A 27,422-nucleotide genomic window follows, 5' to 3' on the forward strand; every position below is an offset into this window, starting at 1 on the left:
CAGGCATCTCAAAGGATGCAAGCACACAATGCTACCCTGGTACCTGAAAATGGAGTATCCAACTGGTGCTCCATCTGTCAGCTGCATGGCAGCAACAGGTAGCCAGAGGTAATATTTTATTCCTCATACTATGTTGACTTAGTATGACCAAGGAGAGTTATTGTATTGTTGGGCACTTAAAGAAAATAATTCAAGAAACTGCAGTCCGCCATAGTGAATTGCACAGCTTAGAAATATATTTTTCTGACTTGCAGAGAGACACAAAAAATACTACAGAGAGCAAAACTGGTTTTACTTGAACCAGTATGAAATCAGTAAACTGCAATGACCACAACTGTTACCAACTCGTACAGTGTTACTACAAACAGAATCATCTCCAAAGCCCTCTTTTATTTATCAGGGGCTCATGTAATGAACACCTAATTTTGAGACAGAGTGGTATGTTTCAAACAAAACTAGAGCCCTTCTATTCTTTAAGCAGATTTAATCGTGATATAACCCTACTGGTGGCTTTATTTTGTGTGAGTTACAGCAGTATGAGCTGATATAATTTGTATCTAAGACTTCTCTAAAGTATTCAGTCTCTTAACAAAAGTACTTTACTTATTTGAAATGTCTCCATAGCCTAGTTACTCTGTTTATTTGGAAATACCTATCCATATTCCCAAGTTTCTCTACCCATTTTGCACAAGGTCAGTAAGGAAAGCAGAAAATTTGATATCGGGATAGTAAATTCCAGCTCCCTTAGTAGCTATAAAGTTTTGATTTCTCAACACACACCTATCTTCATTTCTAAGAAGCACACAACTTCTACAGCATGACTTTGATATCTCCTTTAAGACGGACTTCTGTGTTAAGGTTTACATGCCAAAACAAGTAAATTCTACACATTTTTCATCACGTAAAATTATTCCATTCTATTTTAAGGCAGTTAAAGTTAAATCAGTCCTGATTCTAAGCAAAAATTTCCAGCAGCACTTATGTTATGTCATTCTGTACTGGCAAAAATGTTTTTGTTTGTACTCACATAAAAGGGAAAGAAAAGCCCATTGCTTATTAATATCTGCTGAATTGTTTAAGACGATTTTTAAGATACAAGTTAAAAGAATTTCATAATTTCAATTTCTCCTTTTCATTTAATAGTAGACATTCATTAGGACCCACACACTGTAATAAATTATAATAATTTCAAACAAGAATTAAATTACTAGGTACCTAGTGAAAGAGCCATTTTTTCTTAGGTACCCTGTAATCTAACTGTCAGATTTAAAATCTATTCCCAATCAACTCTTCACAACATTCACATTTATTCATCTATGCTAAATTAATAAAAGGTGTGAATAATACTGACAAAATTGATCATTATTGTTCATGCAGATTTAGAAAATTATAAGGTAATGTAAAATATAAAAGGAATTGAGGGAAACTATTACACTTCTTATAAATAAATTCATCCTATGCGATATGTTTTTTTTTTTTAATCAAAAAAACTCTTTAACAAGAATTTATTTCCACTGACTTGAAAAAGCTATCTAATAAATTACACATTTCAGAATAAGAATTTCTTTTTTTTTAATTTCAAAAACTATCAAAAGTTGATGATGGCTATAATGCCATGTAAGAGTTCACCCAAAATTGTAGATGGTAACACCAGAATACCAGAAACACTACCCAAATGCAGCCTGAATACAGACATTCTATAGCTTTATCCTCGGGTACGCTGAGCACCTTCCCCAAGGTCCTGAGTGAGCTTGGGAGATACCAAAGTAAATGGGAACTGAGATTGCTCCAGATCTCCTGGAAGCCAGACCTGAGTGAAGCAATTCCAAAAAACAGGGAGAGCATCCCACTCCTTGTACAAACAGATAGAAAAGGGGACAGTGTTCTCCAAGGAATTAAAGATATTACACAATCCTCTTTCCTTACGTACAGACTTATCAGCAACCAGAAGTAACCACTGGCTCTCATTACAGCTCCACACAAAGCCAAAGACAATGTCTATATTAGACTACCCTGTTCTTTGCACATTTGCAGTAATTCCTACCATCTAACCTCACTGACCCTCTCCCCCCGATGGGGATCCCTGCAGATAAAGTAAAGCATGTCAACATCTGTTCTCATTCACACCGATTTTAATTTACAAAAAGAGCTTTGCTATTTTCAGAACAGGCTCCGGAGCACAATGACAGATTTAAGGCCTTTAATGGGGTTGCATTTTGAGTGTGTCAGCGTTTCGTACTCACCAGGACTTGATTCTAAGGGGTTGCACCAAAGGAAGCTGTGGGGGGTTACGGAGCCACAGCAAGGGTGTTCTCACTATGGCAATATTTACCTAAGAAACCAGCTGACAAAGTTTTAATGTCCTTAACAAACCTCAGGTTTTGTCACTTTGGCCAGAAAACAGAGACCTAGAGCACCAAGGACACAATTCCCACACCAGTGCACACCTCAGCAGACCTCAGGACACATTACTGAGGGCGGGTTTTCCAAACTGCTTCCTCGTGACTTATCTCTGTTCGACTGACTTTTGGAGCCACTAGTTTTTGTAAAAGCTTTCTATATTTTGCTTCATAAAAAAGAAAAAAAAAAAAAAAAAAAACACCAAAGCACTTATGAGTGTCCTGCTGTGCCATGTTACAAACTTCACACTAACTAATAATCATCATTCTAAAGTTAAGCCGAATGTATTTATAGATTATTCGTGTTGTAAATCTAAAGAACTTAGACATCTTTCTGAAAAGTGGCAGAGCATGCAGACTGCAAAGATCACAGTTGTACAAAAACAATCCAGAAGGTTTCAGAGAATTCCTGGTGACTCAAAATAATATTTTCCATCCCCTCAAGAGTTCTGTCCCCTCAAGAGCTTTCTTTCTTTTTTTTCTTTTCTTTTTTTTTTTTTTTTTTAAGATATACAATATGAAGAACAACTTGGAGAAACAATGCACAAGTTGTGTTGTAATCACATAACAGCTAAGACATGAGCAGCTGAGCAGAAGGAAGATGGGCAGTGGAATGCCATACAGCAATCAGCACTGTTGACTAATCAGAATTTGAGACACTAGAAGGTAATAAGGGTATTATAAAGAATGTCTTATTGAAGGAGCAGCTGTTTATGTGTAGCTCACTGTTTAAATGAGTTCCACTAGATTGACATGGTGTGTTTTGATAAAAATGTTTTACTCAAAAATATAAAATAAAGGAGAGGGGAAAAAAAGATATCGCATCAGGAACAGCAATCACAAAAGAGCAAATATCTTGGTAATGTGAGCACAAGCACATTTACAGGAGCAGTTTTCTAGGTACTGGAGACCTCTAGAAAACGGCACAAATTCAGTGGCCCTGCAAGTTACAAAAGAATATTCATTACTTAGGCAAAGCCTAAATGTCATCTTTGTTAGCCTCCACCACTGAGTGTTGTTGCCATGGGCACAAGAGCTGAGGTGGTTGTGAAGGGTAATAGACAAAGAGGAAAAAACAAGGGAAAGTATAACTGAAAACAACCACAGAGCCATTTCAAGACTGTTACATTTGCACCAGCAGCCAATAAACACAATAAATAAATGCAACCTCATTTACAAAACAAGTCAGTATAATATCCCTCCACATCAGCATTATAATAAAATTGTGCTATGATCTCAACTAAGAAAATCCAATTAAATAATGTAAAAAGACCAAAAATAGAAGCAATATTCCCAAGGACACCAGTGAAAGCAGACAACTCACCAGACTTCTCAGACAATAATCGTGTTGTTCAAATCTATTTGCCATTGGGCTGTTCAACAGTTTTTGTTTGCTTGTTTCTTTCCAGAAACCAACTTAAAGTTTTGGTTTTCAAAACATCTTTGAACTGCTGAGAGCAGGACAAGACTGTCTCAGAGTACTGGAAATTTATCATAATCCATTATTTAAAATATTCTACTTTGGACAGCAAGGGCTTGGTAATATTTAAAAGCAGTCAGCAAGCAGTGGAAACTCTGGTATCTTTTGTAACAGTTCACATGTCAAACTGGCAAAGTGCCCACAGCGTACGGCAGAAAAATCTATTTAATGTCTGCCCCACAAGGCGACATGAGGCTTGATTGGCAGAAAGCAGAGAGTGGCTTTTGATCATGTGTCCTAACAAGCAGTTCCAGCTCCTGTCTCCTCGGCTGAGCGGCTCCACATTACCTATTCAAACAGAAGTGACAGGCCACTGCACTACTCCTTGGCTCTAGTCTCACGCAGTGGGAGCTATGCTGGAGACAGAGCCACTGATTAAATATATCACTTTTTCAAGACAAGCAGGTTGTCTGAATCAAAGTTGGACAGAATAGACTCAACATTATTAAAAGAGGATATAAAACCGGAGCTGAGTGATGTTAGGCCAGTTTGTACAGCCTCAGGGATTCACAGACTGACAAGGGGAATAAGGAACAGCAGAACTCATAAAGCAGGGTCAGAAATTAGCTGTGACACCTTGGCCATTTTCCCATCACTTCAGGGCCACTGTGCTTCAAATCCTGTAGTCTCTTCTTGGCCTTTTTTTTCATGATTTACTGAATTCGGAGCAGGAGGGGGAGACATAAAAATCATTAACTACAGAAAGTTGCAAATTGCAGTTTGACAATAAAAAATAAAATATTAGCCACGCTTCACCACCTAATATACAGTCTTTGCTAATTAGATTGGGCCTTTTTCCTTCTATTCTCATCAGCCAAATTATTGTCATCAAATAATTTGTTGATACAGCACTAGCTGCTCTTGCTAAAAGGGATAACTGAAAGCTGGGGGAAATGACTGAATAGAGATGCTTATTATATTGCCGTATTAGTTCATTAACAAATTGGTTTGATTTTTGAGGTTATGTGTCCGGTCGCTGTCTGTTGTGATACACAGATACACAGGATACACAGATGCTGAAAGGCAGCAGACTCGATGTGTTGTTGACTCTTATCAGGCAAACAAGATAGATACACCAAAACATGGAAGAACTGATGCTCTGACTACATTATTAATTGCTGGCATCACTGGAGATATAACAAAACCCAGTAATAAAGTTGCGTTTAAATAGCTAAAAATACAAACAGTCCACAGAGGAAACTGAAGCAAAGGAAGCTTATTTCAATTAGTAACGCATGTGCATGCCACATGTATAAAATCACGTCGGGGCTATTCAAAGTTCTGTGAAAAATGTTAAAATCATGATACCAGATTTTTTTCAGAATGACTCCTGCAGTAATTCCACTGCAATTAATTGAGTCACCTCAGGAATGAATGTGGTTCAATATTTATTTTTCACTATGACAAGATCTGACACTTTACAGAACCTTTAACTAACATGTTAGTTATTGTTCACTGTAACTATTTAAAAGCAATCTTGCTTGTTATATATTTAAAGTACAGAGTGCTCTTTTAAACAGGAGAAACGCAGGTAAATTTGAAGAAAGAGTAGAAAGATCAGAGCCCTGCCTTCACACATAACCCGTATCACACACAGCACAATTGCAAATGTAAGCAGAATTCAGTCCTGGAGTGTTGTTAGACTAACGAGAAATTCGCTCTCCAATTTTCTGGTGCCATTTCAGGCTCTCCAGACTGGTATGCTCAGAGTTCCTCCAGATGGGAGAAAAAGCCTGCTTGCTTCAACATTTTCAAACAAAAGACAGAGGAGTACTCAATATGGATGGTTGCTTTTTTGTTGCTGTTGTTTTTTTAGGTTCAGTGATGATCATGATTCACCATTGAAGGTGATGTCACATCAAGTTCTTTAAGAAACATGAGCAGGCAGCAGTGCATTATCGCTTCACATCAAAATATGGCAAATGGTTATGTAAAGCATTAAGTAAAACAGTTAATAAAAAGGAAGATGAAAATAAACAGGCATTCATAAATAGGGCACTTTGCCCAGGAACTCTGGGCACCTATGTAAGTAAAACTAAAAATATATTATGATTAATAAAAGAAAACAGCTATTAGACACATTCCAAAATGCTATGTTGTAGAACAAGATATTTTGGGACTGCTTTACTGATTGGCAGCCCATGCTAGTGTGGACTCAGGACAGAAACAGACTGCAATGGGCGCTGCCAGTTGGGATAGAGCAGCATGAACAGGAGCTACCTGCAGATGTTTACACAGAACTTGTCCTCATGACTGTATTTAACAAGGGCTGCTGCACTCCTCTTCATGGATCTCACAATCTGAACTCTAGCAACACAATTCTTTATGTTATTAAACACATAGCAAAGGAGGAAGATTCTGACATGTAACTATTAAGTCTTGCTTCATTTTGGAGATCCATGTGCCAATCTCTAAATGAGGAAGATGCCTTAATGCAATGGCTTCTCTGAAAGTAATGCCCCCTATTTCATTATGTTGGTCTATGACATCAGAGGTGGATGTTGGTGGTACAGTAGCAGAGGTTGAACCTTCCCAAAAATATCCCATTACATGTTGTTGTCATGTAACAGATGGCAGCAGAAGGGCAGCTTGACAAAATGGCATCTGACATGGAAGTGCAAATGAAACAAAGGTGTATCACTGAATTCCTCCAAGCACAAAAAAATGGCACCTATTGACATTCATCAATGCTTGCTGAATGTCTTTGGAGACCAACCCGTGAATGTGAGCACAGTGGGTGGTTAATGTTGCAATTCAGCAGTACCAATAGTGACAGTGGGTCACCTCCACTGGTGCAGATTTTTACAAACACAGCATGCAGGCTCTTCTGCATCACTGGTGAGAAAGTATAGTTAGTGGTGGTGACTGCCTTGAAAAAGTGTTCTGTAGTTAAGAATTTACAAACAGTGTTATTGTGGTCTCTGTATCTATTGTGGTTTTCATGGAAATAAATAGTAGGCACTAGTTCCAAAGCAACCTACATGTAAATAGAGATTAAAAGGATTCATCACAATCCAAAATACTTTTATGAATCATAAGAATCATGTCGTTTAGAACACAGAATTGCATTTTGTTCCTGATTTGTACTTTGCACTTCCTGGTTACGTACTAGGAAGTGAAAGCGCATATGCAGGACTAAGATTTGAATTACATGCAGGTCACATATGAACCCAGAGTTTGAACATACCACTTTGGGAGCTCAGGACAAAACCTTGTGGGCTTTAAATGTGCCTAGAGTACAGACCTATTGGATTTAAAATAGACCATGTCCAAGACCAGACCTGAGTGCTTCGCCCAGCTCTGGGCTCCCCAGTACAAACAGCACAGGGACCCAGCAAAGGCTGCAAAGATGGCCAGGTAACTGGATCATCCCTCAAGGACTCAAGGAGAGACTGAGAGCGTTTAGCCAAGAAAAGAGCTGGCTCCAGCCTATCTTATAAATGGAACTACCTGAAGATAGGAGTAAAGAAGATGGACCCACACTCTCTTCAGTGGTACCCAGTGACAGTTCAAGAGACCACGGGAATAAATGAACATACAGGAAATTCCATTTAAACATGAGACAAACTTTTCTTATTGCAAGGGTGGTCTAACACTGAACAGGTTGCCAGAGAGGCTGTGGCATTTCCATTCTTGCAGACACCCCGAAACTGCTGGGACCCGGACTTGAGCAACCTACTGTAGGTGACAATGTCCTGCGTGCAGCCTAGAACAAGGCAGTGGCCAGAGGTGCCAATCTTCTTCAGCCACTCTGCACTCCTCCTTTTTTCTTTTTTTTTCTTTTTTTTCTTATAGTCCAGATTCTTCCCATGAGAAATTTCAGGGAAAATAAAAACTGTAGGATTCAGAAATGGTGTAAAGTTCTACTTGAAATGGAAAAAACCTGTGGTTTTTTTTTTTCCCTAATGCTGATTTGCACTTAATACACAAAAGTAACAGAGACACTGAATGGATTTAGTCTCCTTAACGTAACATTTGTTTGTAATTAATTAGCACGGCTGAAGACTAATCTTAATAATTGTTTGTTGTTTCCAGTGGAGGCAGGTTTCCCTCATGAAAGTGGCATCTTGGAGTTTCAGACTAAAACACCAAGGTGAGAGTAGCTGTGTTTCCCGTTAGGCAACTGAGACAGTCTGAGCACGGGGCTGCCTCGTGCAGCCAGGCAGTGGATGCCTCTGTCTCTCTTGTGGCAGCCAAATAAAGTTGTCAAAATTATTTTTAAGTAATGATAAGGTATCTAAACCAAATACTATATAGTAGAACAAGGAATATATCAGCATTTAAAATGTATATGCTGCCGAGCATTTTTACTGTCATTTCTTTAAGAAAAGCAGATCTAATTAGCTGTATCTCTAAAGTGCGTACCTAGCATTTTTATTATGTATTATAACATTTTGCTTAGAGTTGACATTTTTATTCTGACAAGCACTGTCTGGAGAGCTCTCAATAAATAATACATTTACAATTTTCAGTAAATAAGCACTGGACACAAATCGTTATCCTTACTTACAGCTGCCCCTCTCTAATAGTGCTTTTACAAGTAAGGTGACTATTCAGTCTAATGCAATACTCTCAGTGCTGGAAAGATATTTTCATTCATTACCCCAGTCACAAGCACTTAAAGCACTTTTAGGTCCTGTTGCTAAACAGCAGGAATGGCAAAGCAGATAAGACTAACAAAAACTAAAGTTCACCACCAAAGAAACCTGAGGTCATTCCCCCTCCAGAAATTAAAAATACAATGGCATACAAGATCAGTCGCATTTGAGTCCTATCTTTCCCTCATTTTATTATGTTTACATTGGCAATGTAAAGAAGGGAATTATTACCATCTAGTCCCAACTGCTAATCTGATGACTACAAAGAGTATTTCGATTCCTGTTTTAAAGCACCTTCTGATCATAACATTGTGTCACAGTGCATCAGAAACCAATGAAGTCTGAATTTATCTTCTGCCAAGATTGCACAACTGAAGCAACTTGCCATATTTTCACAGCTATTTACTCACTCATAATCTTCACCACAGAGCCCAGTGTTATTTGTACCCATTCATACTAGACTTGCTTTTCTTGCTGCCCTAAGGAAAAAGCTGGCTTTTAGCTATGCTTCTTTACAATGCTTTCATGATTTTCATAACACAAAAAACAGTGTAAAGATAGCAGATCTTATACCATGTCTTTAAAGGAGACAAAAATCAGATGAGTACACTGCAGAAAATTGTATAAAATGGTAACAAGGAGAGAGTTTATCACACGGTAAAAAATTACATTGAATTGTATCCAGGATTGAGATGTACTGTAGGATAAAGAAAAGGATGAGGTGAGTCATGAAAGTAATCACATAGGAAAATACAGTCACTGGTGAGAAAGTGGCTGGAATAGTCAGTAGATGCTGGCATTGAGCAGATCCCAGTCTGTTTCAGTTTAATCTGTCCCTGTCTACAAGACCAGCTTAGAGCTCAAGTTCAGAGGCAGTGAGGAAATGCTGGAAGCTCTTGTTCTAATGGAAAGGATTTTATTTATCTCAGATATTCGAGGTTAAATAAAAACATTTCCCCAGTGTAATGAGAATATCTTAAAATGGCAATACAAAACGTCTACCCAAAAATACTTTAAAGACTTGTAGCTGGAAGGGATTTCCCAATCACCAGAACTGAGAGTTGGGTTTCAGACTCTTCTGCATCAAGACTCTAACTGTGATCAACTCTGTGAATTAGCAAAAGCAATAGTTTTATAGAGGTGTGGAGGTACAAAGCTTATACAAGAAAAAAAAAAAAATCTGCTTTGGGAAAGAGAACCTTCCAGAAACTCAATAAAATGACATAGATCCAAAATCTAGATACTGTCTGATAATAACCAAGGGATAGTTTTGCCTGACAGGTCCACATGCAGCTACTTCTCTTCAACTTCTAGCAGATCGTGTTATGAAAAATGCTACCGTTACTCTCACCACATTTTTGTCAATGATCCTGTATTAAGAACAAGAATTGACATGAAAATTTTAATAGATTTCAACAAAAGAACTGGTTTCCATAATCTACTGATCTACTCATATAGATTTCTTTCTTCGCGACACGTTTTTAAAAGCCCGCACTGTTCCCCATTTCTGTGCCATAAAAAAAATTTATGAACAAAGAAAACCAAAAGGAAATTTTCAGATGTAGCATGAGACATGCAGAAAAATGGTGAAGAATACTATATTATGTAGTGTAAACAACCAGATAAAAAATGTGAAGAGAAAATGGATGACATTTGCCAATTTCTTTAATAAAAATTGTGAGATGGCGTTTAACAATGACAAAGTACTCAGAAAGACTTAAGGAATATAAGACAGAAAATAATAACAAAGGAGTAAATTCTCATATAACCGGAAAGATAAATAAAAATATTAGAGAAATTATTAACAACTAGATACTGTGCTGTTAAACAAGCTTGATCTGCTTTTTGGGGAAAAAAAATAATGACCTAAACATATGTTAGGTTATAAATGTCATTAAAACAAGTTCCTTGAAGTTATTTCTGCTTCAAAGAAGAATGATTTTTTTGACAGAATATGCAAGCAACTCCGAAAGAAATTAGGCTGCATCTTCTTTTAGTTACCAGGGAACTAACCTTAGAAACCACTGTATTTGCATTAATGTTCCTAAATTACTTTAACCTATTAAGACACAGAAATTAGCAGTACATTTCAATAAATGAACTACCAGAAAATTTTAAATCCATAAAGCTTCCCTAAATATTACAAGAACAAAGGGATATATTTTTTCTAAAACAGAACAATGTATTGCATGAAAAAGAAGGGACAAGTGTGATTTTACAAACATCACTGAACGAAAAAGAGAGAGGGAGTTACATATAATTATATGGAAAAGAGGTAAGCAAAAGCAGCCGTTTAGGAAAATGTGCCACATCTCTCTCATCTAACTTGATCTGAGTCATCTATTCATTGTGTGGACTTCTGGGCAGTGATTTTTTGGAAGCTGGTTGGGAGTTTAGCAGAATAAGCAAATAAATAAAGCAGCATGTGAAAGTTAATTTTCTTTATTTCTCAATGTAGAAATGTGTATATATTAGCATGTGCAATACTTAAGTATACTGTCCTTACTGGAACAAAATAAAGATTTTTCTTCAGGAAGTTTAAATCTAGTTTATGTCAATGTATAAATAACCTTTTGATTATTATTAGCTAATGAAGATCAAAGAAAGCAACAAACCACGCAAAACCAGAAAGTCCTAAAACCACTGCTACAGAGTAGTGTTATATGGTTTTCCCTATTGCATATAAAATTAATATTGCATATGAATATTTAATTTTTATTTTAGTCATCTTCAGATGTATTATATATCTCAACGAGTTACATATATCCATCCACTGAGAGACAGTACAAACAGGTGCACATGACACAGAATAGATGGGAATTTATGAATATACTGCTCTTTATATAGATGTTCATTATTCCAACATGCATACGTAAATATCTTTGATCTCTGGATGTTCAGCTATGGTCTTCAAGGAGGAAACAAGAATGGGAAGCAGTTTATAAAAAGCTTGTGCCAGAATTCTGAGCTGAGCTTGGTTGAAAAATGATACTGTATACATTGCAGAGAATCAAGGTCAAAAGTGAATTAGGAATCCAAGCCCTGAGTAATGAGGGCTTAGCACTTAGCAGAAATGACATGCCCAGTTTCCAGCCCAGAAGTGCCAGCTGACCTGCCAACCTAGCATTCCAGATCTGAAAGGGGGAAATCTGCTCTCCTAGCTACAGACAAGATGTGTACTACTAATTATTGCTCATAGATGCTTATGTTGAAGTACAGTAGGATAGTTGTCTGGAAGCCAATTCTTAGCCTGAGTCCAGGCAGACTAGGCAATGTAAATCTGTCTTGCCTAGTAATAGGCAAAAAGTAATATAAGCAAGATTCTGAAAGAAGGGTATAAGAAGGGAGAGCAGTGGTCTGACCATGTTACCTAATACACACTCTTCATTTGAGCTGTAAAGAGATTTAATGCTTAATTTTACTGGAGAACACTTTCAAGGAAAAAAGGCCAGCAAAACAATCCTTCTGCTTATCTTAGAACTATTGAGATGTATATACTGAAGTTATCCCATAGGTTCTAGAGTCCAGCGTAGCTGATTAAATTAAATACCTGTTTACTTCTGACTTCTCCTATTTGATGAGAATATATCCGACAATCCTTTACATACTCAAATTATTATGTTTTTGTTTTGTTTTGTTTTTTTCTAGTAGTTACTATTTTCCTATCAACTTTCTAATTTCCAAGTAATTACAAATTAGGATTTGGTATTCCCTTAGTGCACCAGACCATACAAATATCTTTTATCCTGTGATGTAAGTGGTTTCTGTTCAAACTGCAACAAATGCTAAAAATTGACCTAAGGTATACACAGTCCGTGTGAGGCGCTCATATTCACAGTATTACCCACAAGACATGACACTGGCTGAAGCACTATTATTAAAGAGAGATTAAAACAGCTGTACATTATGCTGAAGCACTCACTCTTTCCTTTACAAACAGACGGTCCTGGATTATAAGCAGCACTTGACCATTTAAATCACTACAACAACCAGATTTAACCAGCTGGGCCATATTCTCTTAGGCAATGCCTGTTGACCTCCTCAGTCACAGCTGCTCAGATAAAATTCTCATTAGACAACTTATTTTCAGAAGCTAAAGGACTCTTATTAAATATATCTGTTTAGACAGGATAAAGTCTTTCAGTATGTATTTCTTTTTCCAACATTATGAGGTAGAACAGAGAGCATAAGAGACCCTTAGTATCTAAAGGTGTACCACAATGTTTGTTTCACTAGCAATTCATATTACATTCAGATCTTACAGATGGACTAGAAACTTCCATAACTATAATTGAAAGAGACTTGCTGCTGTGCTCTTGTAGGGGTTAGAACAGATGACTACAATCCTTGACTTCTTATTCCACTTCAAACTGTACAATTAACTTGACATACAACCTCATGTTTGCTCATTTCCCACAGCTACGCCAATGTTCATGGAGCTCCTCCCTACAAAATGCTAACACAAACTATCCTTTTATTCAAAGGAATGATGCACGATCTCAAGCCCCACAAAACTTACACAGAAGTATACAGCACGAATAGGTATTTGTTTCCCATAACATTGATTGAATCGTATTCTGTTATCTCAAAAAATCTCTATTTGCTCAAAAAGTCTTTTTTAATATTGGTAAGTGATTTTGTGACAGATCAAGACTCCTCAACACACTGGCTGCATACCATTTGAAGAAGAGAACTTCAAACAAACCCATTTTAAATGATAGGTGTTAAAGATCATCATCATATTATATATGTATGATTAAGCAATGTAGTTTAAAACAGACTGTTAGATGGCAAAACATATTTCTAAGTTCAAACCTCATTCCTCCAATTCAAGGCAGAATGAATTGCAGTACCCACAGTTACAACAAAGATCAGAATCTTAAAATAGTAATTATTTTTAAAACTTTATTTTGTTCAAATCAAATAAATATGGAGAGCTTGCTTCATTTTAGTTCAGAAAAACTTCTGAATACGAAAATAGTTACAGATAAGAATTTTGATATTTCTAGTAAGCACAAAATTTTAAAACCATTTTACCTAAGTGTAAAATTCTCAAGAAATTCCAATCTTTCTATTATTTATTTTTCCATATTGGCTTAGATGGTACCAGTGAGATATTCAATAATTTTCTGTAAAATGAATGTTCATCTATTTTTTTCTAAAGAACATGCTAGATGCAATGAAAAGAACTTAACATGGAGATCTTTGAACTTATAAGGAGACTTTACAATAGTTTTCCAGCATACTCTGCTCCAAAAAAGGCAAGATTATTTCACAGATCACAAATGACCTTTTTCACAGCTGGTGAGAATATTTAGTACAAGAGGCTCAGACTTGGTGAGAGGGATCTCTTTGCTGTGTATATGCCAATCTTAAATCAGCTAGTGTATACCAATACTGAGGAAGCACAGAAGGCTCTCAAGAATTCACAGAAAAATAAGCTACAAAATGCTTGAGTCCTTCAGACATGATTTTAAACTGTTTAAACCCTCTGATGTACATTTTTATTAGCACGCCATTCAGCATACTCCGGGAGAAGTCTTAGCTATGGTGTCACTACAATCAACAGCAACTCGTATATACCCGCAGCAAAGTATGAGCCAAGACCTTTGATTAGCATGGAGTGTTGAACGACTGTTACTGACTGTAAAAAACAACTTTGTCAAACTAAAATTTAAAATAGTTTTCCTAGTCTAACCACCAAATCTAAGAAAGCAATTTTTAAAAGAGTGATCTTTACAGCTGAAAACAGACAGATGGTAGTAAAGAATCTGGGACATTCTCTCCTTAGAGATGTTTCACCAGCTTCAGAAAGGACACCTATAGAACACATTCATCTATGTGCTGGCATTTAACAATTGTGCCAAGAAATTTGAAAGCCTACTTCCATCTCTACATGATTTTATTCTGTATTTATACTTATTATTGTTTCAGTATCAATTTTAATTGAAATCTACTTTACTAAATGGAGCCAAGGGATCCTAACACACACTGTTGGAAGACTGCGACCACATCATGAAAGTCAGGAGCAAAAATCATTCTGAACTAATTCATATTTCAAAGAAAAACAGAGATCACAAACTTCTACTACCTTGGGATCTATTGCACTACAAATATTCCTCCTGGGTTATTTTTAATGCCACAAAACAACATTGGCAAAAGAATAGAATCTACACACATATCCTCATATTTCTATATCTGTTTCAAAGCCTTCTGCTCCCACACCTTCCCTGGTTCAAATTTGTGTATGAGCTTACAGACCATAAGACGCTGCTACAGAAGTAAACAAGACTTCATTCTACTTGAAATTGTGAAAGAATTTCTTGTTTGACCCTGACCTTGTGCATGTATATACGGATAAACTCATTCTCCAGTTCAGTTTAGTAACCATCAAAGAAGAAAGCTCTCACATAGCCAATGAAAATATCTGAATAAGGATTGAATATATAAACTGCCTTGCAGCTTCAAGATTTGTCCTCATTTTTATCTCTCTTTTAACACATGTAACAATATCTGAGCAGACTGTTAAAAAAAAAAAAAAAAAGATTTCTTCAGCTGCATATCTAGATATATAGGTCAGAACTAGAACACTTAAAGCTGTTTCCCGTTCTCCTAGCCAGAGATACTGGGTCATTAAGGTGATGAAAGATGAGTATTTCTAAAGCAAAATAAAATAGCTTATGTTTTATTCATTCCTATTGTTTAAAATAAACATTTGTCTTTTAAAAGAAAAAGAACAAATTCCACTGAAGAACATCCCTCACAACTGTACAAGCAGTTAAAAATTCATCATAACCTCTCAAGTAAGAATGAGTTTTCAACTAAACCAACATTCTTGCTTTTACTCACAGACAACCAACACAATTTAGAAAGTTTTATAAAACAGACGTATTTGTCTTAAATCCCTAATGGATCTCAAACTACCATTGCCATGGTAACCTGTGAATAACTTTATCCTAGCCTTTGCCAATTATGCAATTTTCTGGCTCTTGATACCCAACACATTCTTTATACCATAAAATCTGTAGGGGATGGGAAAACAATGTCAGTCATATTCAGCACATACCTTCTTGCTCAGTCCTGGTCATTTCTTCTAGTTTCTTCTGCTTCAGCGTGTCCACCACATCTGCAAGGCTTCCTTTGCGGCGTTCTGGCGTTCCAAAATTAACACTGGTCATTAGCTCACTCCGGTCACGACTTCCTTCGTCAGGCTTGTGTGGTGAGGTAGAGGTATTTCGGAAGGAATATAGGGAACATAATTTATTACTCTCCGATTCCTGCAAAGAAACAACACAATGTGAAAATGTGGGCTATTGTCCTAACATCAGAAGAATCAGAAACTGATAAGAATTGAAAGCATTAGATAATTAGTCTGTCATCCTGAAGAGCCAATACGTATCTTCTGTTTTCTAAAATGTGTATTACTCCTTGAAATTCTCAGTTTCAGTGCTTCACGGGGACTCTTATTTAAGGCCAGTCCTCTCCAGGGTTCTTACTATTGTATTTCATGCCTGAGACACTCCTCATCAAGGATTGTGCTTGTCAGAAACAAGCCACTTCAACATTAATTTGATGAATGTGTCAAGCATTTGCAGATTTCTTAAGTGACTCAAGTAAAGGCATTACAGGTAGCATCTTGAGAGAAAATACAGGCAAGGACAAATAATTCCTGGATAGATCTTAGGCTAATGGTAAACAGCATAACTTTAAAATTTGAAAAGTTAGGCCAGTAATGACTGAGAAGCAAGAAAAAACATTTGAATACACTTCACATTTAAACAAAGCTTATTATCCATCCATGCTCATTTACTGCTCTTCAGATTATATACTTTTCTTAGAGAGTGATGGTTATTATTGCTTCTCATATACAAAAGCAGATGTTACTTTTTAGACTAACATTGACAAGAATGAGGAAACAGATGAGTTTACATCAGAACAAGTAGCGTATGCTGAAATACATGTACTAGGATTATACATATGAGAAAACGTATTTTGTAGAGAAATAGAAGGAAATTAAATAATGTAATAAAAAGTGAAGAAAAAGAGTTCATCTCCTTTGCCAAGAGATAACATCAATATATATAATCAAAAAGCAACCAACAGTGTCCAAATTTCCTTTGTTTTGCAGTATCACTCAAAAGTTGAGCCACACAGGAAATTTTCTGTCTCAAAGTTCTCATCCTCACAACCACAGATATTTGCTGAATTTAGCTAAAAAGGAACAAATCCTTCTGTTTGCCCTTAAAAAAATCAACCACAGGAATTTCTTACAAACTTCTCTTTCCAAAATTATTCTAATTAATCTAATTATAATTTTTAACGATATCAAACCTGAAATGCTAAAAAATTTGGGCAAAAAAAATCAAGTTTTTTGGTTCACTAAAAGCCTAGTAATGACAGTGCATATATTCAATGCCATAAAACATATTTTCTTCTAAATAAAGACTTAGAATAAGAACAACATTATATTTAAGAATTAAGAGAGAAATTAATAGTTCTATCAAAAAGCATTCTACCCACAGGGCATGATAATATTCCTAGTAATATGAGCTGAGAATTACCCATTTACAGTGCAGAAGAAACACATGTTGGGAAAAGTCTCAGGTGAAACAAGGTCTCAAGAAAGATGAATTAGAAAGCATTAACCACTGGCAACAATGTCATACATAAATTTTAACTTCAGTCATGAAGTGAAGGAATTATGAATAGCTTGTGCAGTATAGCAGAAAGTGCTCACTAACCATGAGCAAGTGTGGTAACTAAGGGCTGTGAACTGCACAGAAGGCAGCGGCAACAAATCGTCATCAAGCACGGCAATATGTGATCTGCACAGTACTATTGTTGCCATTGGTGAAGAAGGTAGCATTTGCTACTGAAGCTGAAAATGCATTTACTCACTAAGATGATGCTGTAGCATCTGAGAAGCAACAGCACCCCTGCCAACATAGTAGTAGTGGAGAAAATTACATAAGCCCAGACGGAGAGGTGACATGAAACAAAATCTTTAACTCCATCATTTCAGCTGTTAAACACTGAACAAATTTTTATCCCAGCCACACATATTCAATAAAGACACAGAAAAAAGATAGCTCAGATGGACTTGGTACAATGCTGAATTATTTTCTTTTAGAAAAGGAAGATTTTCTTAACTTTGATATATTCTGGAAACTGCTTTGCACTTTTCTTAAAACTTGGTAGAAATCATAAGAAAGATTAGAAAACATTTTCTAATATTTTTCTAACACATGAATTTTCCATAATACATTTCCTTAATGAAGAACATTATGTCACGTGGCATTTTACATCTTTGAAGACCACAATATAAGAGGATCTTAAATAATTTGGAAGGACTTTGTTCTCAAGAAACCAACATCCTCTCACAGTACAGGAAACATACCCACTAAGCTCACTTCTCAGCAAGGAACATTAAATCTATTGTTTTAGCCAAAGACAAAGAAGAATCTGTGGAGCAAATAGAAATGACTGAATGTTCTTCCTCCTGATAACCTATCCTCTCACTTCTCCGGATGTGTACGTGGTGCAGCACAACACTCCTTCACTGCTAATGCAAGACTTTTAAAGTTCCAACTCCGTTAGGAAGCACGCTCACATTTCATTTTCTTGCCTAAAAGCCTGAAATGTCCGTAACAGAGATGAGATAAATTTAAGCTCTGTGAATATCACAAACATTCATGGAATTAATGCAAAATGATGATCTCTAAAAGAATGAGATCTGTTCAACTAAATGAGTATCTTACATTATCAGTTTTGTGGGTAAACTGGTACTTTCAGAGACCCAGCAAGGATGGCTTTTTGGGCCCCATACTTTTTGAAATCAGAAATGGTTAAAAAGAGTGGTAGGTTGTTTAACAGGAGAACTGCAAAAACTGAAAGGCATTCAAGGGTTCAAATGGACAAATGGAAAAACTATAGACCAGTCCAGTGTAAATAAGTACTTGATCTAATAAAAGCAGAACTCAACTAGAAAAAATATAAATCAGTTATGTCTACAATCATCTACAAGAAATGAAACAATTTCCATCCCATGATTCTAGATAAATTTGTGAATAATCTACAAATAAAATGTAGCAAAAATGAAATTTTGTATGTTATGAATTTTATAGCTACCCAATCAGAATTGATATTTTTACTACTATGTATCTGCAGTTAGCAGTTTCTTTTTCATTCCAAGATTATATTAAACTCACATTCATGGCAAAACAAACCGATCAAAATACAGAGGAGCAAGGCAAGCATTCATTCTGTTGTCTAGGAAGGTGACTCAACTAAATTTGAGTGGCAGTTGTTACTGCAATATTCTATCTGTTCAAAACTAAATAAAGGTTACAGCAAAGTCGTGAAGGATTTTAATTTTCTTAGTGGATCATCTGATCTTTCATGGAGCAACTCACGCTATCTCTGTGTTTCTGCATCCACCACATGACCAAAAGTGCAAATATTCCATATATCAGATGCAGGCCCAATCATCACAAATTTGTCTGTGTGGACATTCAAAAGCAGCATGTAGGTAACCTCCTATCCTAACAGGAAGTATGATCCAGATATCCTCAGTAGACTGTGTGTATTGTCTTCCCTACAAGCTGTTTGCTGCTTCTCTTGCATTAACACATAAGATACTTTCACTGGAAGATCTGGAGTCCAAAGGTTTTTATTTATTTGTCTACCGCAGTGGTGGCATTTCAAGACTAGCCACCATTAATAACTGAAATGAATAAAATAAAATTTGGAAACGGGCTATGATACAAAATTAGAGATGAATCTGACTGCTTAAGAAACAAAATGTATGATTTTATATCTTTAGCCTTCTCCTTTGCTGTTCTGAGTCAGGTTTAAGTACGTTTCAAGTTGCAAAGGTATTTCCCTCCAAAGATGACCGAAATTGAAAATCTTACTGTCCAGCACCTAAAGCCAGAAACTCAGCCTGGATCACTATTCCAGCTGCTTACTATCCAGAAGGGACAAAATCTGAATCTATTTTTGAAATGTGTGCATTTAATATCAAGATAAAGGACATTCTCCCTGCATGCATTTCCTTGCCAGCCCATTAGCACAGTCAAAATTTTATTGCAGATCATTCAACACACTGTGCTTTGTGTGTTTGGTCAAAATGCCCTTACTATAACAGATTAAATACCTATTTATAGGCATTAAAATTTAAGAAAACGGGGAAAAAAATCTAAAAAAAAAAAAAATATATATCAAATCTGTAATGCATGACTACTACAATACCATGAACAGTTCACACAGGTATATTCACTCAATGCAAGAAATCATGCTTTTACTTAATTCTAAGACCCCCACTTACCACCCAGTCATATTTAAATGAGAAAACATTTGTATTTCCAATGCGATATGGTCAAAGTTTTCCATCCATTCTTGGCCTTTTTATTAGTGGCAGCATTCTTTTTTAACCAAGCACAATGTTGCTTTGAATATGGTATTTCAACATGAATGGCCTGATCAGTTTTCCAGGCCGTGTGGGGCAGACTACAAGAGGCCAGTTGGCCATTCCTTCAGCATTTCTGTGAATGGTTTAAGTACAGTTTTGCTAATGGCAGAAACAATTCTGAATAATTACAAACAACAGACAAATGAAGTTGGGGACCCTCAAATAAAATTGGGGACCCACTCTGTCCAAATGTATGTTATTTTCTTCTGTTATAGTTACATTAAGATACCATGTATAAATATTTTGACACATCCCTTGCTCTGACACAATGATATTTTAACATGAACATTCACTAAATTTCAAATGTTACTGGTAAGATTCTTTAAGAAGGGAGCTGCTTAGTTTCTCTGCAAAAGAAGGAAAATCTTATGAGTTGTTTAGTTTAGTTTTGTTTTTTTTAGTTATTTCTGTTAAAAGGGGTTTGAACAAATAATCACTACTTTTACACTAAGAATAAATTATATTTTTTTGTGTATTTTGATTTTAAAAGCTCAAGTAGCTCCATTTTCCCCTAGTGGGTCCACTAGTTTTAACAGTGCAAATGAGGGAGTCCTGCGGTAACCCATATAAATAAGGGTATTAAAAGTTGACCTTTATTTTTCATATCAGGAAGCTAATGTTTACAGCAATATCTGCACACCAAACCATGACCCAACTTGTGACAACTTTTTTCAAGCCTTTTCACTTGCAAAACAGAGCAAACACTAAAATAACAGTTCCAAAGGTGACAGATTGTAGGCTAGAACACGACTAAATATTCTTTTTTCTTCCCCCAAATACCCTAAGCACAAATGATCCCTACATTTAAGGGCTGAGAAGAGGCACTCTGCAATTGAGTATGGGACAGGTCTCCCCTTGGAAGGGTTCAGCACAGATCAACAGTCTGTTGAACAGAATCAATCCTCTGCTGGGAGCCTTAGATGCAGGAGTACACGAGGCTGTGGATTTTAATAATGAGACATCATTGACTCTTTTCAGTGTCACTCTGGGTAGGCAGCATAGCTTCTGCCTCAGAGCTGCTCTCTGAAATTGAGAAAAGAGGAAAACTTGGGAACTGAAACTGTGGGCTGTACAAAGGCAGGGTCACTGTGCTAGTCAGCAAAGTAAGAAAAACTGCCATCAAACTTTGACTGAAAGCTGACAACTGTAATCCTACTTAATAGCCAGAGAGAAAGCTCTTTCTGTAAGAGTTCGACTGAATTTGCAGGATGAATGGCCAAGAGGAAACAGAAAGCAAATATTACTAACATAAAATGTGTTAGCTGAATTGCTTATTTCTATGTGGATGAGGCTTTTCTGTTATAAAGGGATATTTATCTGTCTCTGTATTGAATGGGACACATGTAAACACCCCAGGAAAGTTGGATATCCAGAGTGGTTTTTATTCCAAGTACTAGAGGCATGCTGGCACTTGGAACTAGTCTGGAGTTAACATATAATGAAAGCAAATGTTTACAAAATCATTTCCAATCACTACATTAAAAAAGGTTTCCCATTTTGAGGAATTTAATTAAATAGAATTAAGAGAAATTAAAAAATCTAAGTGATAATTTCCAATTCTCATCTGCTTTAAAAAAAATAGCAGTTTTATTAAGGAAGATTTATTTAAATCCTAGGCTTGAGAATGACTGCTATGAGCTACTGAGAGAATATGATTTGTAAAGTCTCAGCAAATTATGCTAGTGGGAGGGTAAATGGCAAGTAATGGAATAAAACCTCAAGTCTTTAACTCAGCATTTACTCTGATATAACTTACACTGATTTCACTGCCAGAATATAGGCTGAATGCAGTCTTTTAAACAGCTTGCATTTCACCTTTTATGCTTATCTAAAACTCATTAAGAACTTATACAACAGCAAACATTAGCTCTAGCCCAAGTAAGGATATACTGAAGAATTAAAAGAAGAAAAAAAGAAAAAAACTTACTTAGGTAAAAGGTTTAAAAATGAGATGACAAGATAATCAGGCATAAACAATATGAACATGACCTTATGAACAGGTCAGTGCAAGACTAGATACCTTTTTTGGAATAAGCACAAATTCTTTGTTTGATGTATAATACGGCAACTTAATCACTGCAATCCCTTCAAACTCAGCTGCTGGAGCATCTGGAGAATCCAGACTCCAAGTTTTCAGTAGAGAGATTTCTGAAAAGAAGGTTACAATTTAAAAACCTTCTCTTTACAAATAAGAAAGGCTATGAAAAACGTTGACAGACATTTTGCTCCCATTCCAGAACAGAAAATCACCTCAAAATTATTAGATAAATAAATTGATTGGTCATTTTTATACAGCGTACCATTTGCTATCAAATTATATGCACAAAACTCGTGTACTTTCCTAAGAGTTAGATGCTGAGTATTTTTTAATCATCCAAATACCATATGCTTTAGCTCCCTGTGTTTAGGCTGGGCAATAAAACACAACAGTATTGAGACCTTGTGCCCTGGATTTTGGTTAAATGCTCACACTAACTGAAATGTAATGGAAGAACCATTTGTAGAATGAGTATTTAGATTTATATTCTCATCTAAATTGAAACTAAAGATGCATTGTGATCAGTCCCAGCTGATTAGCACTGTTTACCTTTCCAGTAAATAAAGACACATACTTTATGATGTATGCTGTCAGAAGCTGCCAAATCAAACAAGGACTGTGTGGCTTGGATATTCCAGACCACTTTGTATATATCCAACTTCTTCCTATTAGGTCTTCATAGCTGTCCAAGCTACAGCTAGATCTATTAGAAATATCAGAATAAAATTTGTATTTATGTTTTTAGCAATATCAAATGCACATGGAAATCCTTCTCTGTATATAGTTACATGACATCTATTACATGTTTTATGTTTCCCTGTTAGCATTTGCAGAGGAATGCATGCAGGAAACCAGCCTGCTGCAAAGAGTACTTGTATTTCTTTAAGGTAAACACTGATGAAACATTTGGAAGATTGAAATAAAAACAAGACATTTATGAGACATAAAGGTATCACATAAAACTGTTGTGAATTAGAATAACATTGGCTAAATCCCAGAACAGATAATCCTTATAAACATGCAGGAATGTTGTAAACTGTATATGAATGTCAGTGATACACTACATTAGGAGATTCATATTACACTTGGTGCTCTGTAAGTCTCAGTCACTGGATTTTTCATGGCCTCAAAGATTAAAATAAATATAAGTAGTATCTTTCCTTCCTCCATTAAGACATGTTATGTACACAGTTTTATTATGCTGGACAGAGATACCAAAGTCTGTTTTTTCTTGAGCTGTCAAAGTACAAAAGAAATGCAAAAAGTCTTTGCACAGATGTAGTAAAGTGTTGGATTTTATCTTTTGGCAGGTGCTCAATATGCAGCCCACATAATCACATGTTAATGACTGGAGTATGTTAATCAGCATGCATACCTGATTCCTTCTTGCCCAAGGAAAAAAATTTAACAATTTAGAGCATGTTAATGCTCCTACTTTTGGGGAAAAAAAAAAAAAAAAAAGTGTCAATATACAGAACTGATTTTAAAACTCCTCAGAATTTGTTTTATTAAAAAAAAATAGAAATTTTAAAATAAGGGAAAGGAATAAAACGTCTACAGGTTTAGAGATGAACGTATGCTGTAAAGCTTTTGTGCAGAATTCAGGTGATGATCAGTCCTGTTCAAACACAATTCATCCCAGAACGTTGGACATTTGTAAACAAAACTAAACTACACAATGTCAAAATAAAAATAATGAAAAGTATGACAAATGCAAAAATGAAAAATTGCTTGACTTTTCCTAAAGTAAATTTACCACATTATGCACTATACTGTGCACACTTCTAGGGAACTGTTTATTGTCTTAATTTGAAATGTAAACATTTTAATGCTCAAACTCCTAAAACTGAGTACGTGATCTTTCCGACCTTTACATGTACATAACATGACAGTTGTCGGTAGTTCTAATAATGTCAAGCCAAGCATATATTTGAATGCTCTTTGAATCAAAACACTGTGCTATTGCATGCGAAATAATTTATCTTCTAGTTAGATAAAAATTTCAATGCACTACCTGACATCCAGAAATAATATCACAAGCGCTACAGAATTGCTTTCAATCATCACAAAACTCAAATTTGTACAAGCAAGTAACAGCTGCATGAGCAATTAAGCAGATATGGAATTGCTAGAGTTTAGGGCATTTATATTTGATGCATTTTATATGTTCATATCCCGTCAAAAATGAACTAAAAATAAAAATTCAAAACATGTAATTGTACCTGTAACTTTTAAGAATTTGAAGCCATGAATTTATACAACAACAAATTCACAGCATTTAGCACATGTAAACATTTTTCAATGATTTTTCCTAGAAATGTGAGTTTATTTTCCACAAAAGGAAGGACTTTCATCAAGGGAAGTTAATAGCACAGATGTATGTGACAGAACAATGCCTGTTTTACAGCAGATGCTATGCATCTCCTGAATACCACCCATTCTGTCTTTCTGATACCAGGAGTTTTGCTAGAGCTATACAAAATTAAATTTGACTTCGTGATTTAAAATGATTTAAAAGTAACAAATACAGATACAAATCTCTTTGCATATGCAAATCTGCCATCAGCACTGCTGAAACGGATATGCCGAGACAGTGGAAAGGTAGCATGATTTTCACTTTTTGGCAAGAAGTCAACAGAAGACAGGGTTGACATAATTATGAAATATATGTCAGTGTTCCCATCTGACATAAAACCCAATTAAAGAAATTTCATTTCTAAACCCAAAGGGTCTTTGAATGATGTTAAAAAATATATGGGGAAACGTAGTATATATTTGATGATAATTAAGTATGTAACTTACTACATATGTATATTTGTGTGTTTTTCCTCAGTCATAGGGAAATAACACATTCTTTAGACTTTGCTTGCAGCTGTGATTCCTCCCAACAGCCTCTTGCCTTAACGCTTCATGTAATGGTAGACCAAGAAGCTGAGGATGCCCTCATTCTGTGCATGCACACACTGTCTGCATTCTGCCTGTGGTGGTGGGCAGGAGAGGAATACCAGTGGGAAAAGGGCTTCCGCTGTTCTTGTGTTCCACATACAGTGATTCTCACAGTGCCTGTAAGATCTTCAGAAATCCTGCCTTTTATCAGATTGCCATAATGGGATTAGGGTTGGGAACACGATTTGCCTCTCTCTTCTTTGCACAGTTTCAGAAGGAAAAAAAGAAACAATTTTTTAAAAATCTGAAATTTGGAGAAAGATTCTGGCTTTCAACCCAAGCTATTCTATGACTGTGATTTCACTATGTTAAAGCTGCTTAAAGTTACTGTCCATAGGAAGGACCACATCTAGCCTTTACTGCCATGGCAACACACCAACCCATCTCTTTAAGTGGATCAGACCACCTGTCCATCTGATTTTGTAGCTTGTTGTTTGGTACTGCTTTCTCCTGATAGTTTAAGGCAAAAATAAAAAATCTTTATAATTTACTTGTTTAGAGCTGTTTAAGGCTCTGTATGAAGTTAAGGAGCATCACTTGTTCTCCAGTGAATAAAGCACAAATTACGATTCTACATTTCTTTACATAGCTGCCAATTAACATAATATTGGGATATAACAATTCAATTACTATTATATTTAGCATAAATTAGTTCTGTTGGCTTTTCATTCTCATCCTCTCGCAGTCTATTGCCCCAAGAGAGCCAGCTTTTGGATGCAACTTAGAAAATCTCCTGTCTGTTACTCAGTGTCCATGGGAGAAGGCAGAAGAGTCGCTTCCCTATTATCTTAGTAACACTTTAACCCCCTGCCTACAGTTCACTGCAGCAAAAAGATATGTCCTCAGCCTAAAATAGCATTTATTTTCTAGTTGAACTACAGGCAACAATAAATACCCACAAGTCCAGGTATTTTCATATGAAGTTATAGTTAGAAATATACATATAAATCCTTTCAGCTCAGCAATAAGAAATTACAGGCCTAAATCTTTCAGTTGTTTTATTTTCTCCCCACTATAACATCAAATTGGCTGGTGATATGATACTCACACTGTAAGTCATTACAGGTCTGACGTTACAGTTGTTACACATTGCTGAATCTGTCAAATGAAAAGGGAGCACAAAGGGAATTTCCAAATGCAGCTGCTATTTCCCATTTGTTAAATCCTTTTATTACACCATATAAGTACACAGCTGGGAAATACTACAGAGTGGGAGTTAAAACAAAATATTTTGGCTTCCAGACATTCAGAATACACAAAGGACTCAGTGGAAAGCAATGCCTGATATCAAAAGGGAGTGAAAGTTTGAAAACATTTCTAGCCAGTGTGGGGTTGTTTTTTTTTATGATAATACACAATGCAGTTTAAAGGTATCTTATATTACAGAAAGTACTGCATACCACAAGTGATGAGAAAAAACTCGGTTATATTTTTCAGCTGAATTGCTCTGCTAGAGTATCTTTTTTCACCCAGCTTCTGTACAGCCCTCCTAGCATGTGTGCTCTCACAAATTCCAGTGACATCCTTAGTAGTTTTAAAGACACAAAGGAAGCAGGATTTTGTTCTTAATTAGGTATCACTTGAAAAATAATTTTTTTCCTCTCTATATGTCGACACAGCATTCTGTGAATTTACTATCTTCTAACCAGGCAACACACATTATTGATGCATTTTGATGACAGCACCAATGTCTTTACCTTTAGGGTAAACGGAAGGAGCAGGTGCTTCTTCAAATCTGCTTTGAAAGGATCTGTCTGTGAAAGGTCAGCAAGCACTTACCTTCTGGGAATTTGGTTTTATTAGGTAGAAAACTGGTTGGTATCTCAAAACTGTCCAAGCCACTTTCTAGAATTTGCCTCTCAGGAAAGAAACTCCTATCCTCACTTAGCAGAGTATAAAATTGATCTCATCAGGAAAATTGCAGGCATTTTGAATTTTTCCTAGCAGTATCAATGTCTGCTTGGAGAATGAGATGTTTCAGATAAACTTTGCACAATTAACTGAGGCTTAAAGGATTCCTCACTAAGGACATAAGGCAAAAGTCAAAAAGGTTACCCTAGATGACAGTCCCCCAACAAGAAAAAATATTTTTTATACCACTTCACAGCAGTGATCTAACTAGTGATCTAATTCACCTAACTTGCGAACACGTTGGAATCTTGCTTACATTTTATATCTCATTTAAGTGCAACCAGATAGCATGCTCGAGAACTTAGTTTTTCTAGCCAAACCTTGTAAATTATGCCCAGCTTTTAACTAGGCAAAAAAATCTGTTTGGTTTAGCTGAGAGCTACCTAAATAAGGATGACATACATTCACCACAAGATTTGACCCAAGGGAATTGTGGAAACATTTAATGATTTTCAGGACATTCATCTACGTATATGACAGAGGTTCACTGAAAAAAGGAAGGAGGAAAAACAGAGTGCTAAGTCACTCAAGTAAAGTTTATGCACCTGCTCTGAAACACGATAAACTGGGTATTGATTCG

The 27,422-nt window shown here is 36.0% G+C and overlaps 1 protein-coding gene across 14 annotated transcripts in view; it reads right to left on the reverse strand.

The window, feature by feature from the left end:
- The window catches only part of SOX6 (SRY-box transcription factor 6), a 366,009-nt gene that overhangs the window by 195,080 nt on the left and 143,507 nt on the right, over nt 1–27,422 (reverse strand). For all 14 annotated transcript variants that reach the window (XM_085224215.1, XM_085224217.1, XM_085224213.1 and 11 more), the window contains one exon: nt 15,544–15,754. In XM_085224215.1, coding sequence (XP_085080341.1) covers nt 15,544–15,754 — 211 coding nt within the window. The remainder of the gene's footprint in view (nt 1–15,543; nt 15,755–27,422) is intronic.

The sequence above is a fragment of the Meleagris gallopavo genome, chromosome 5, assembly GCF_905368555.1.
Source record: "Meleagris gallopavo chromosome 5, MGAL_WU_HG_1.1, whole genome shotgun sequence".
Lineage (NCBI taxonomy): Eukaryota > Metazoa > Chordata > Aves > Galliformes > Phasianidae > Meleagris > Meleagris gallopavo.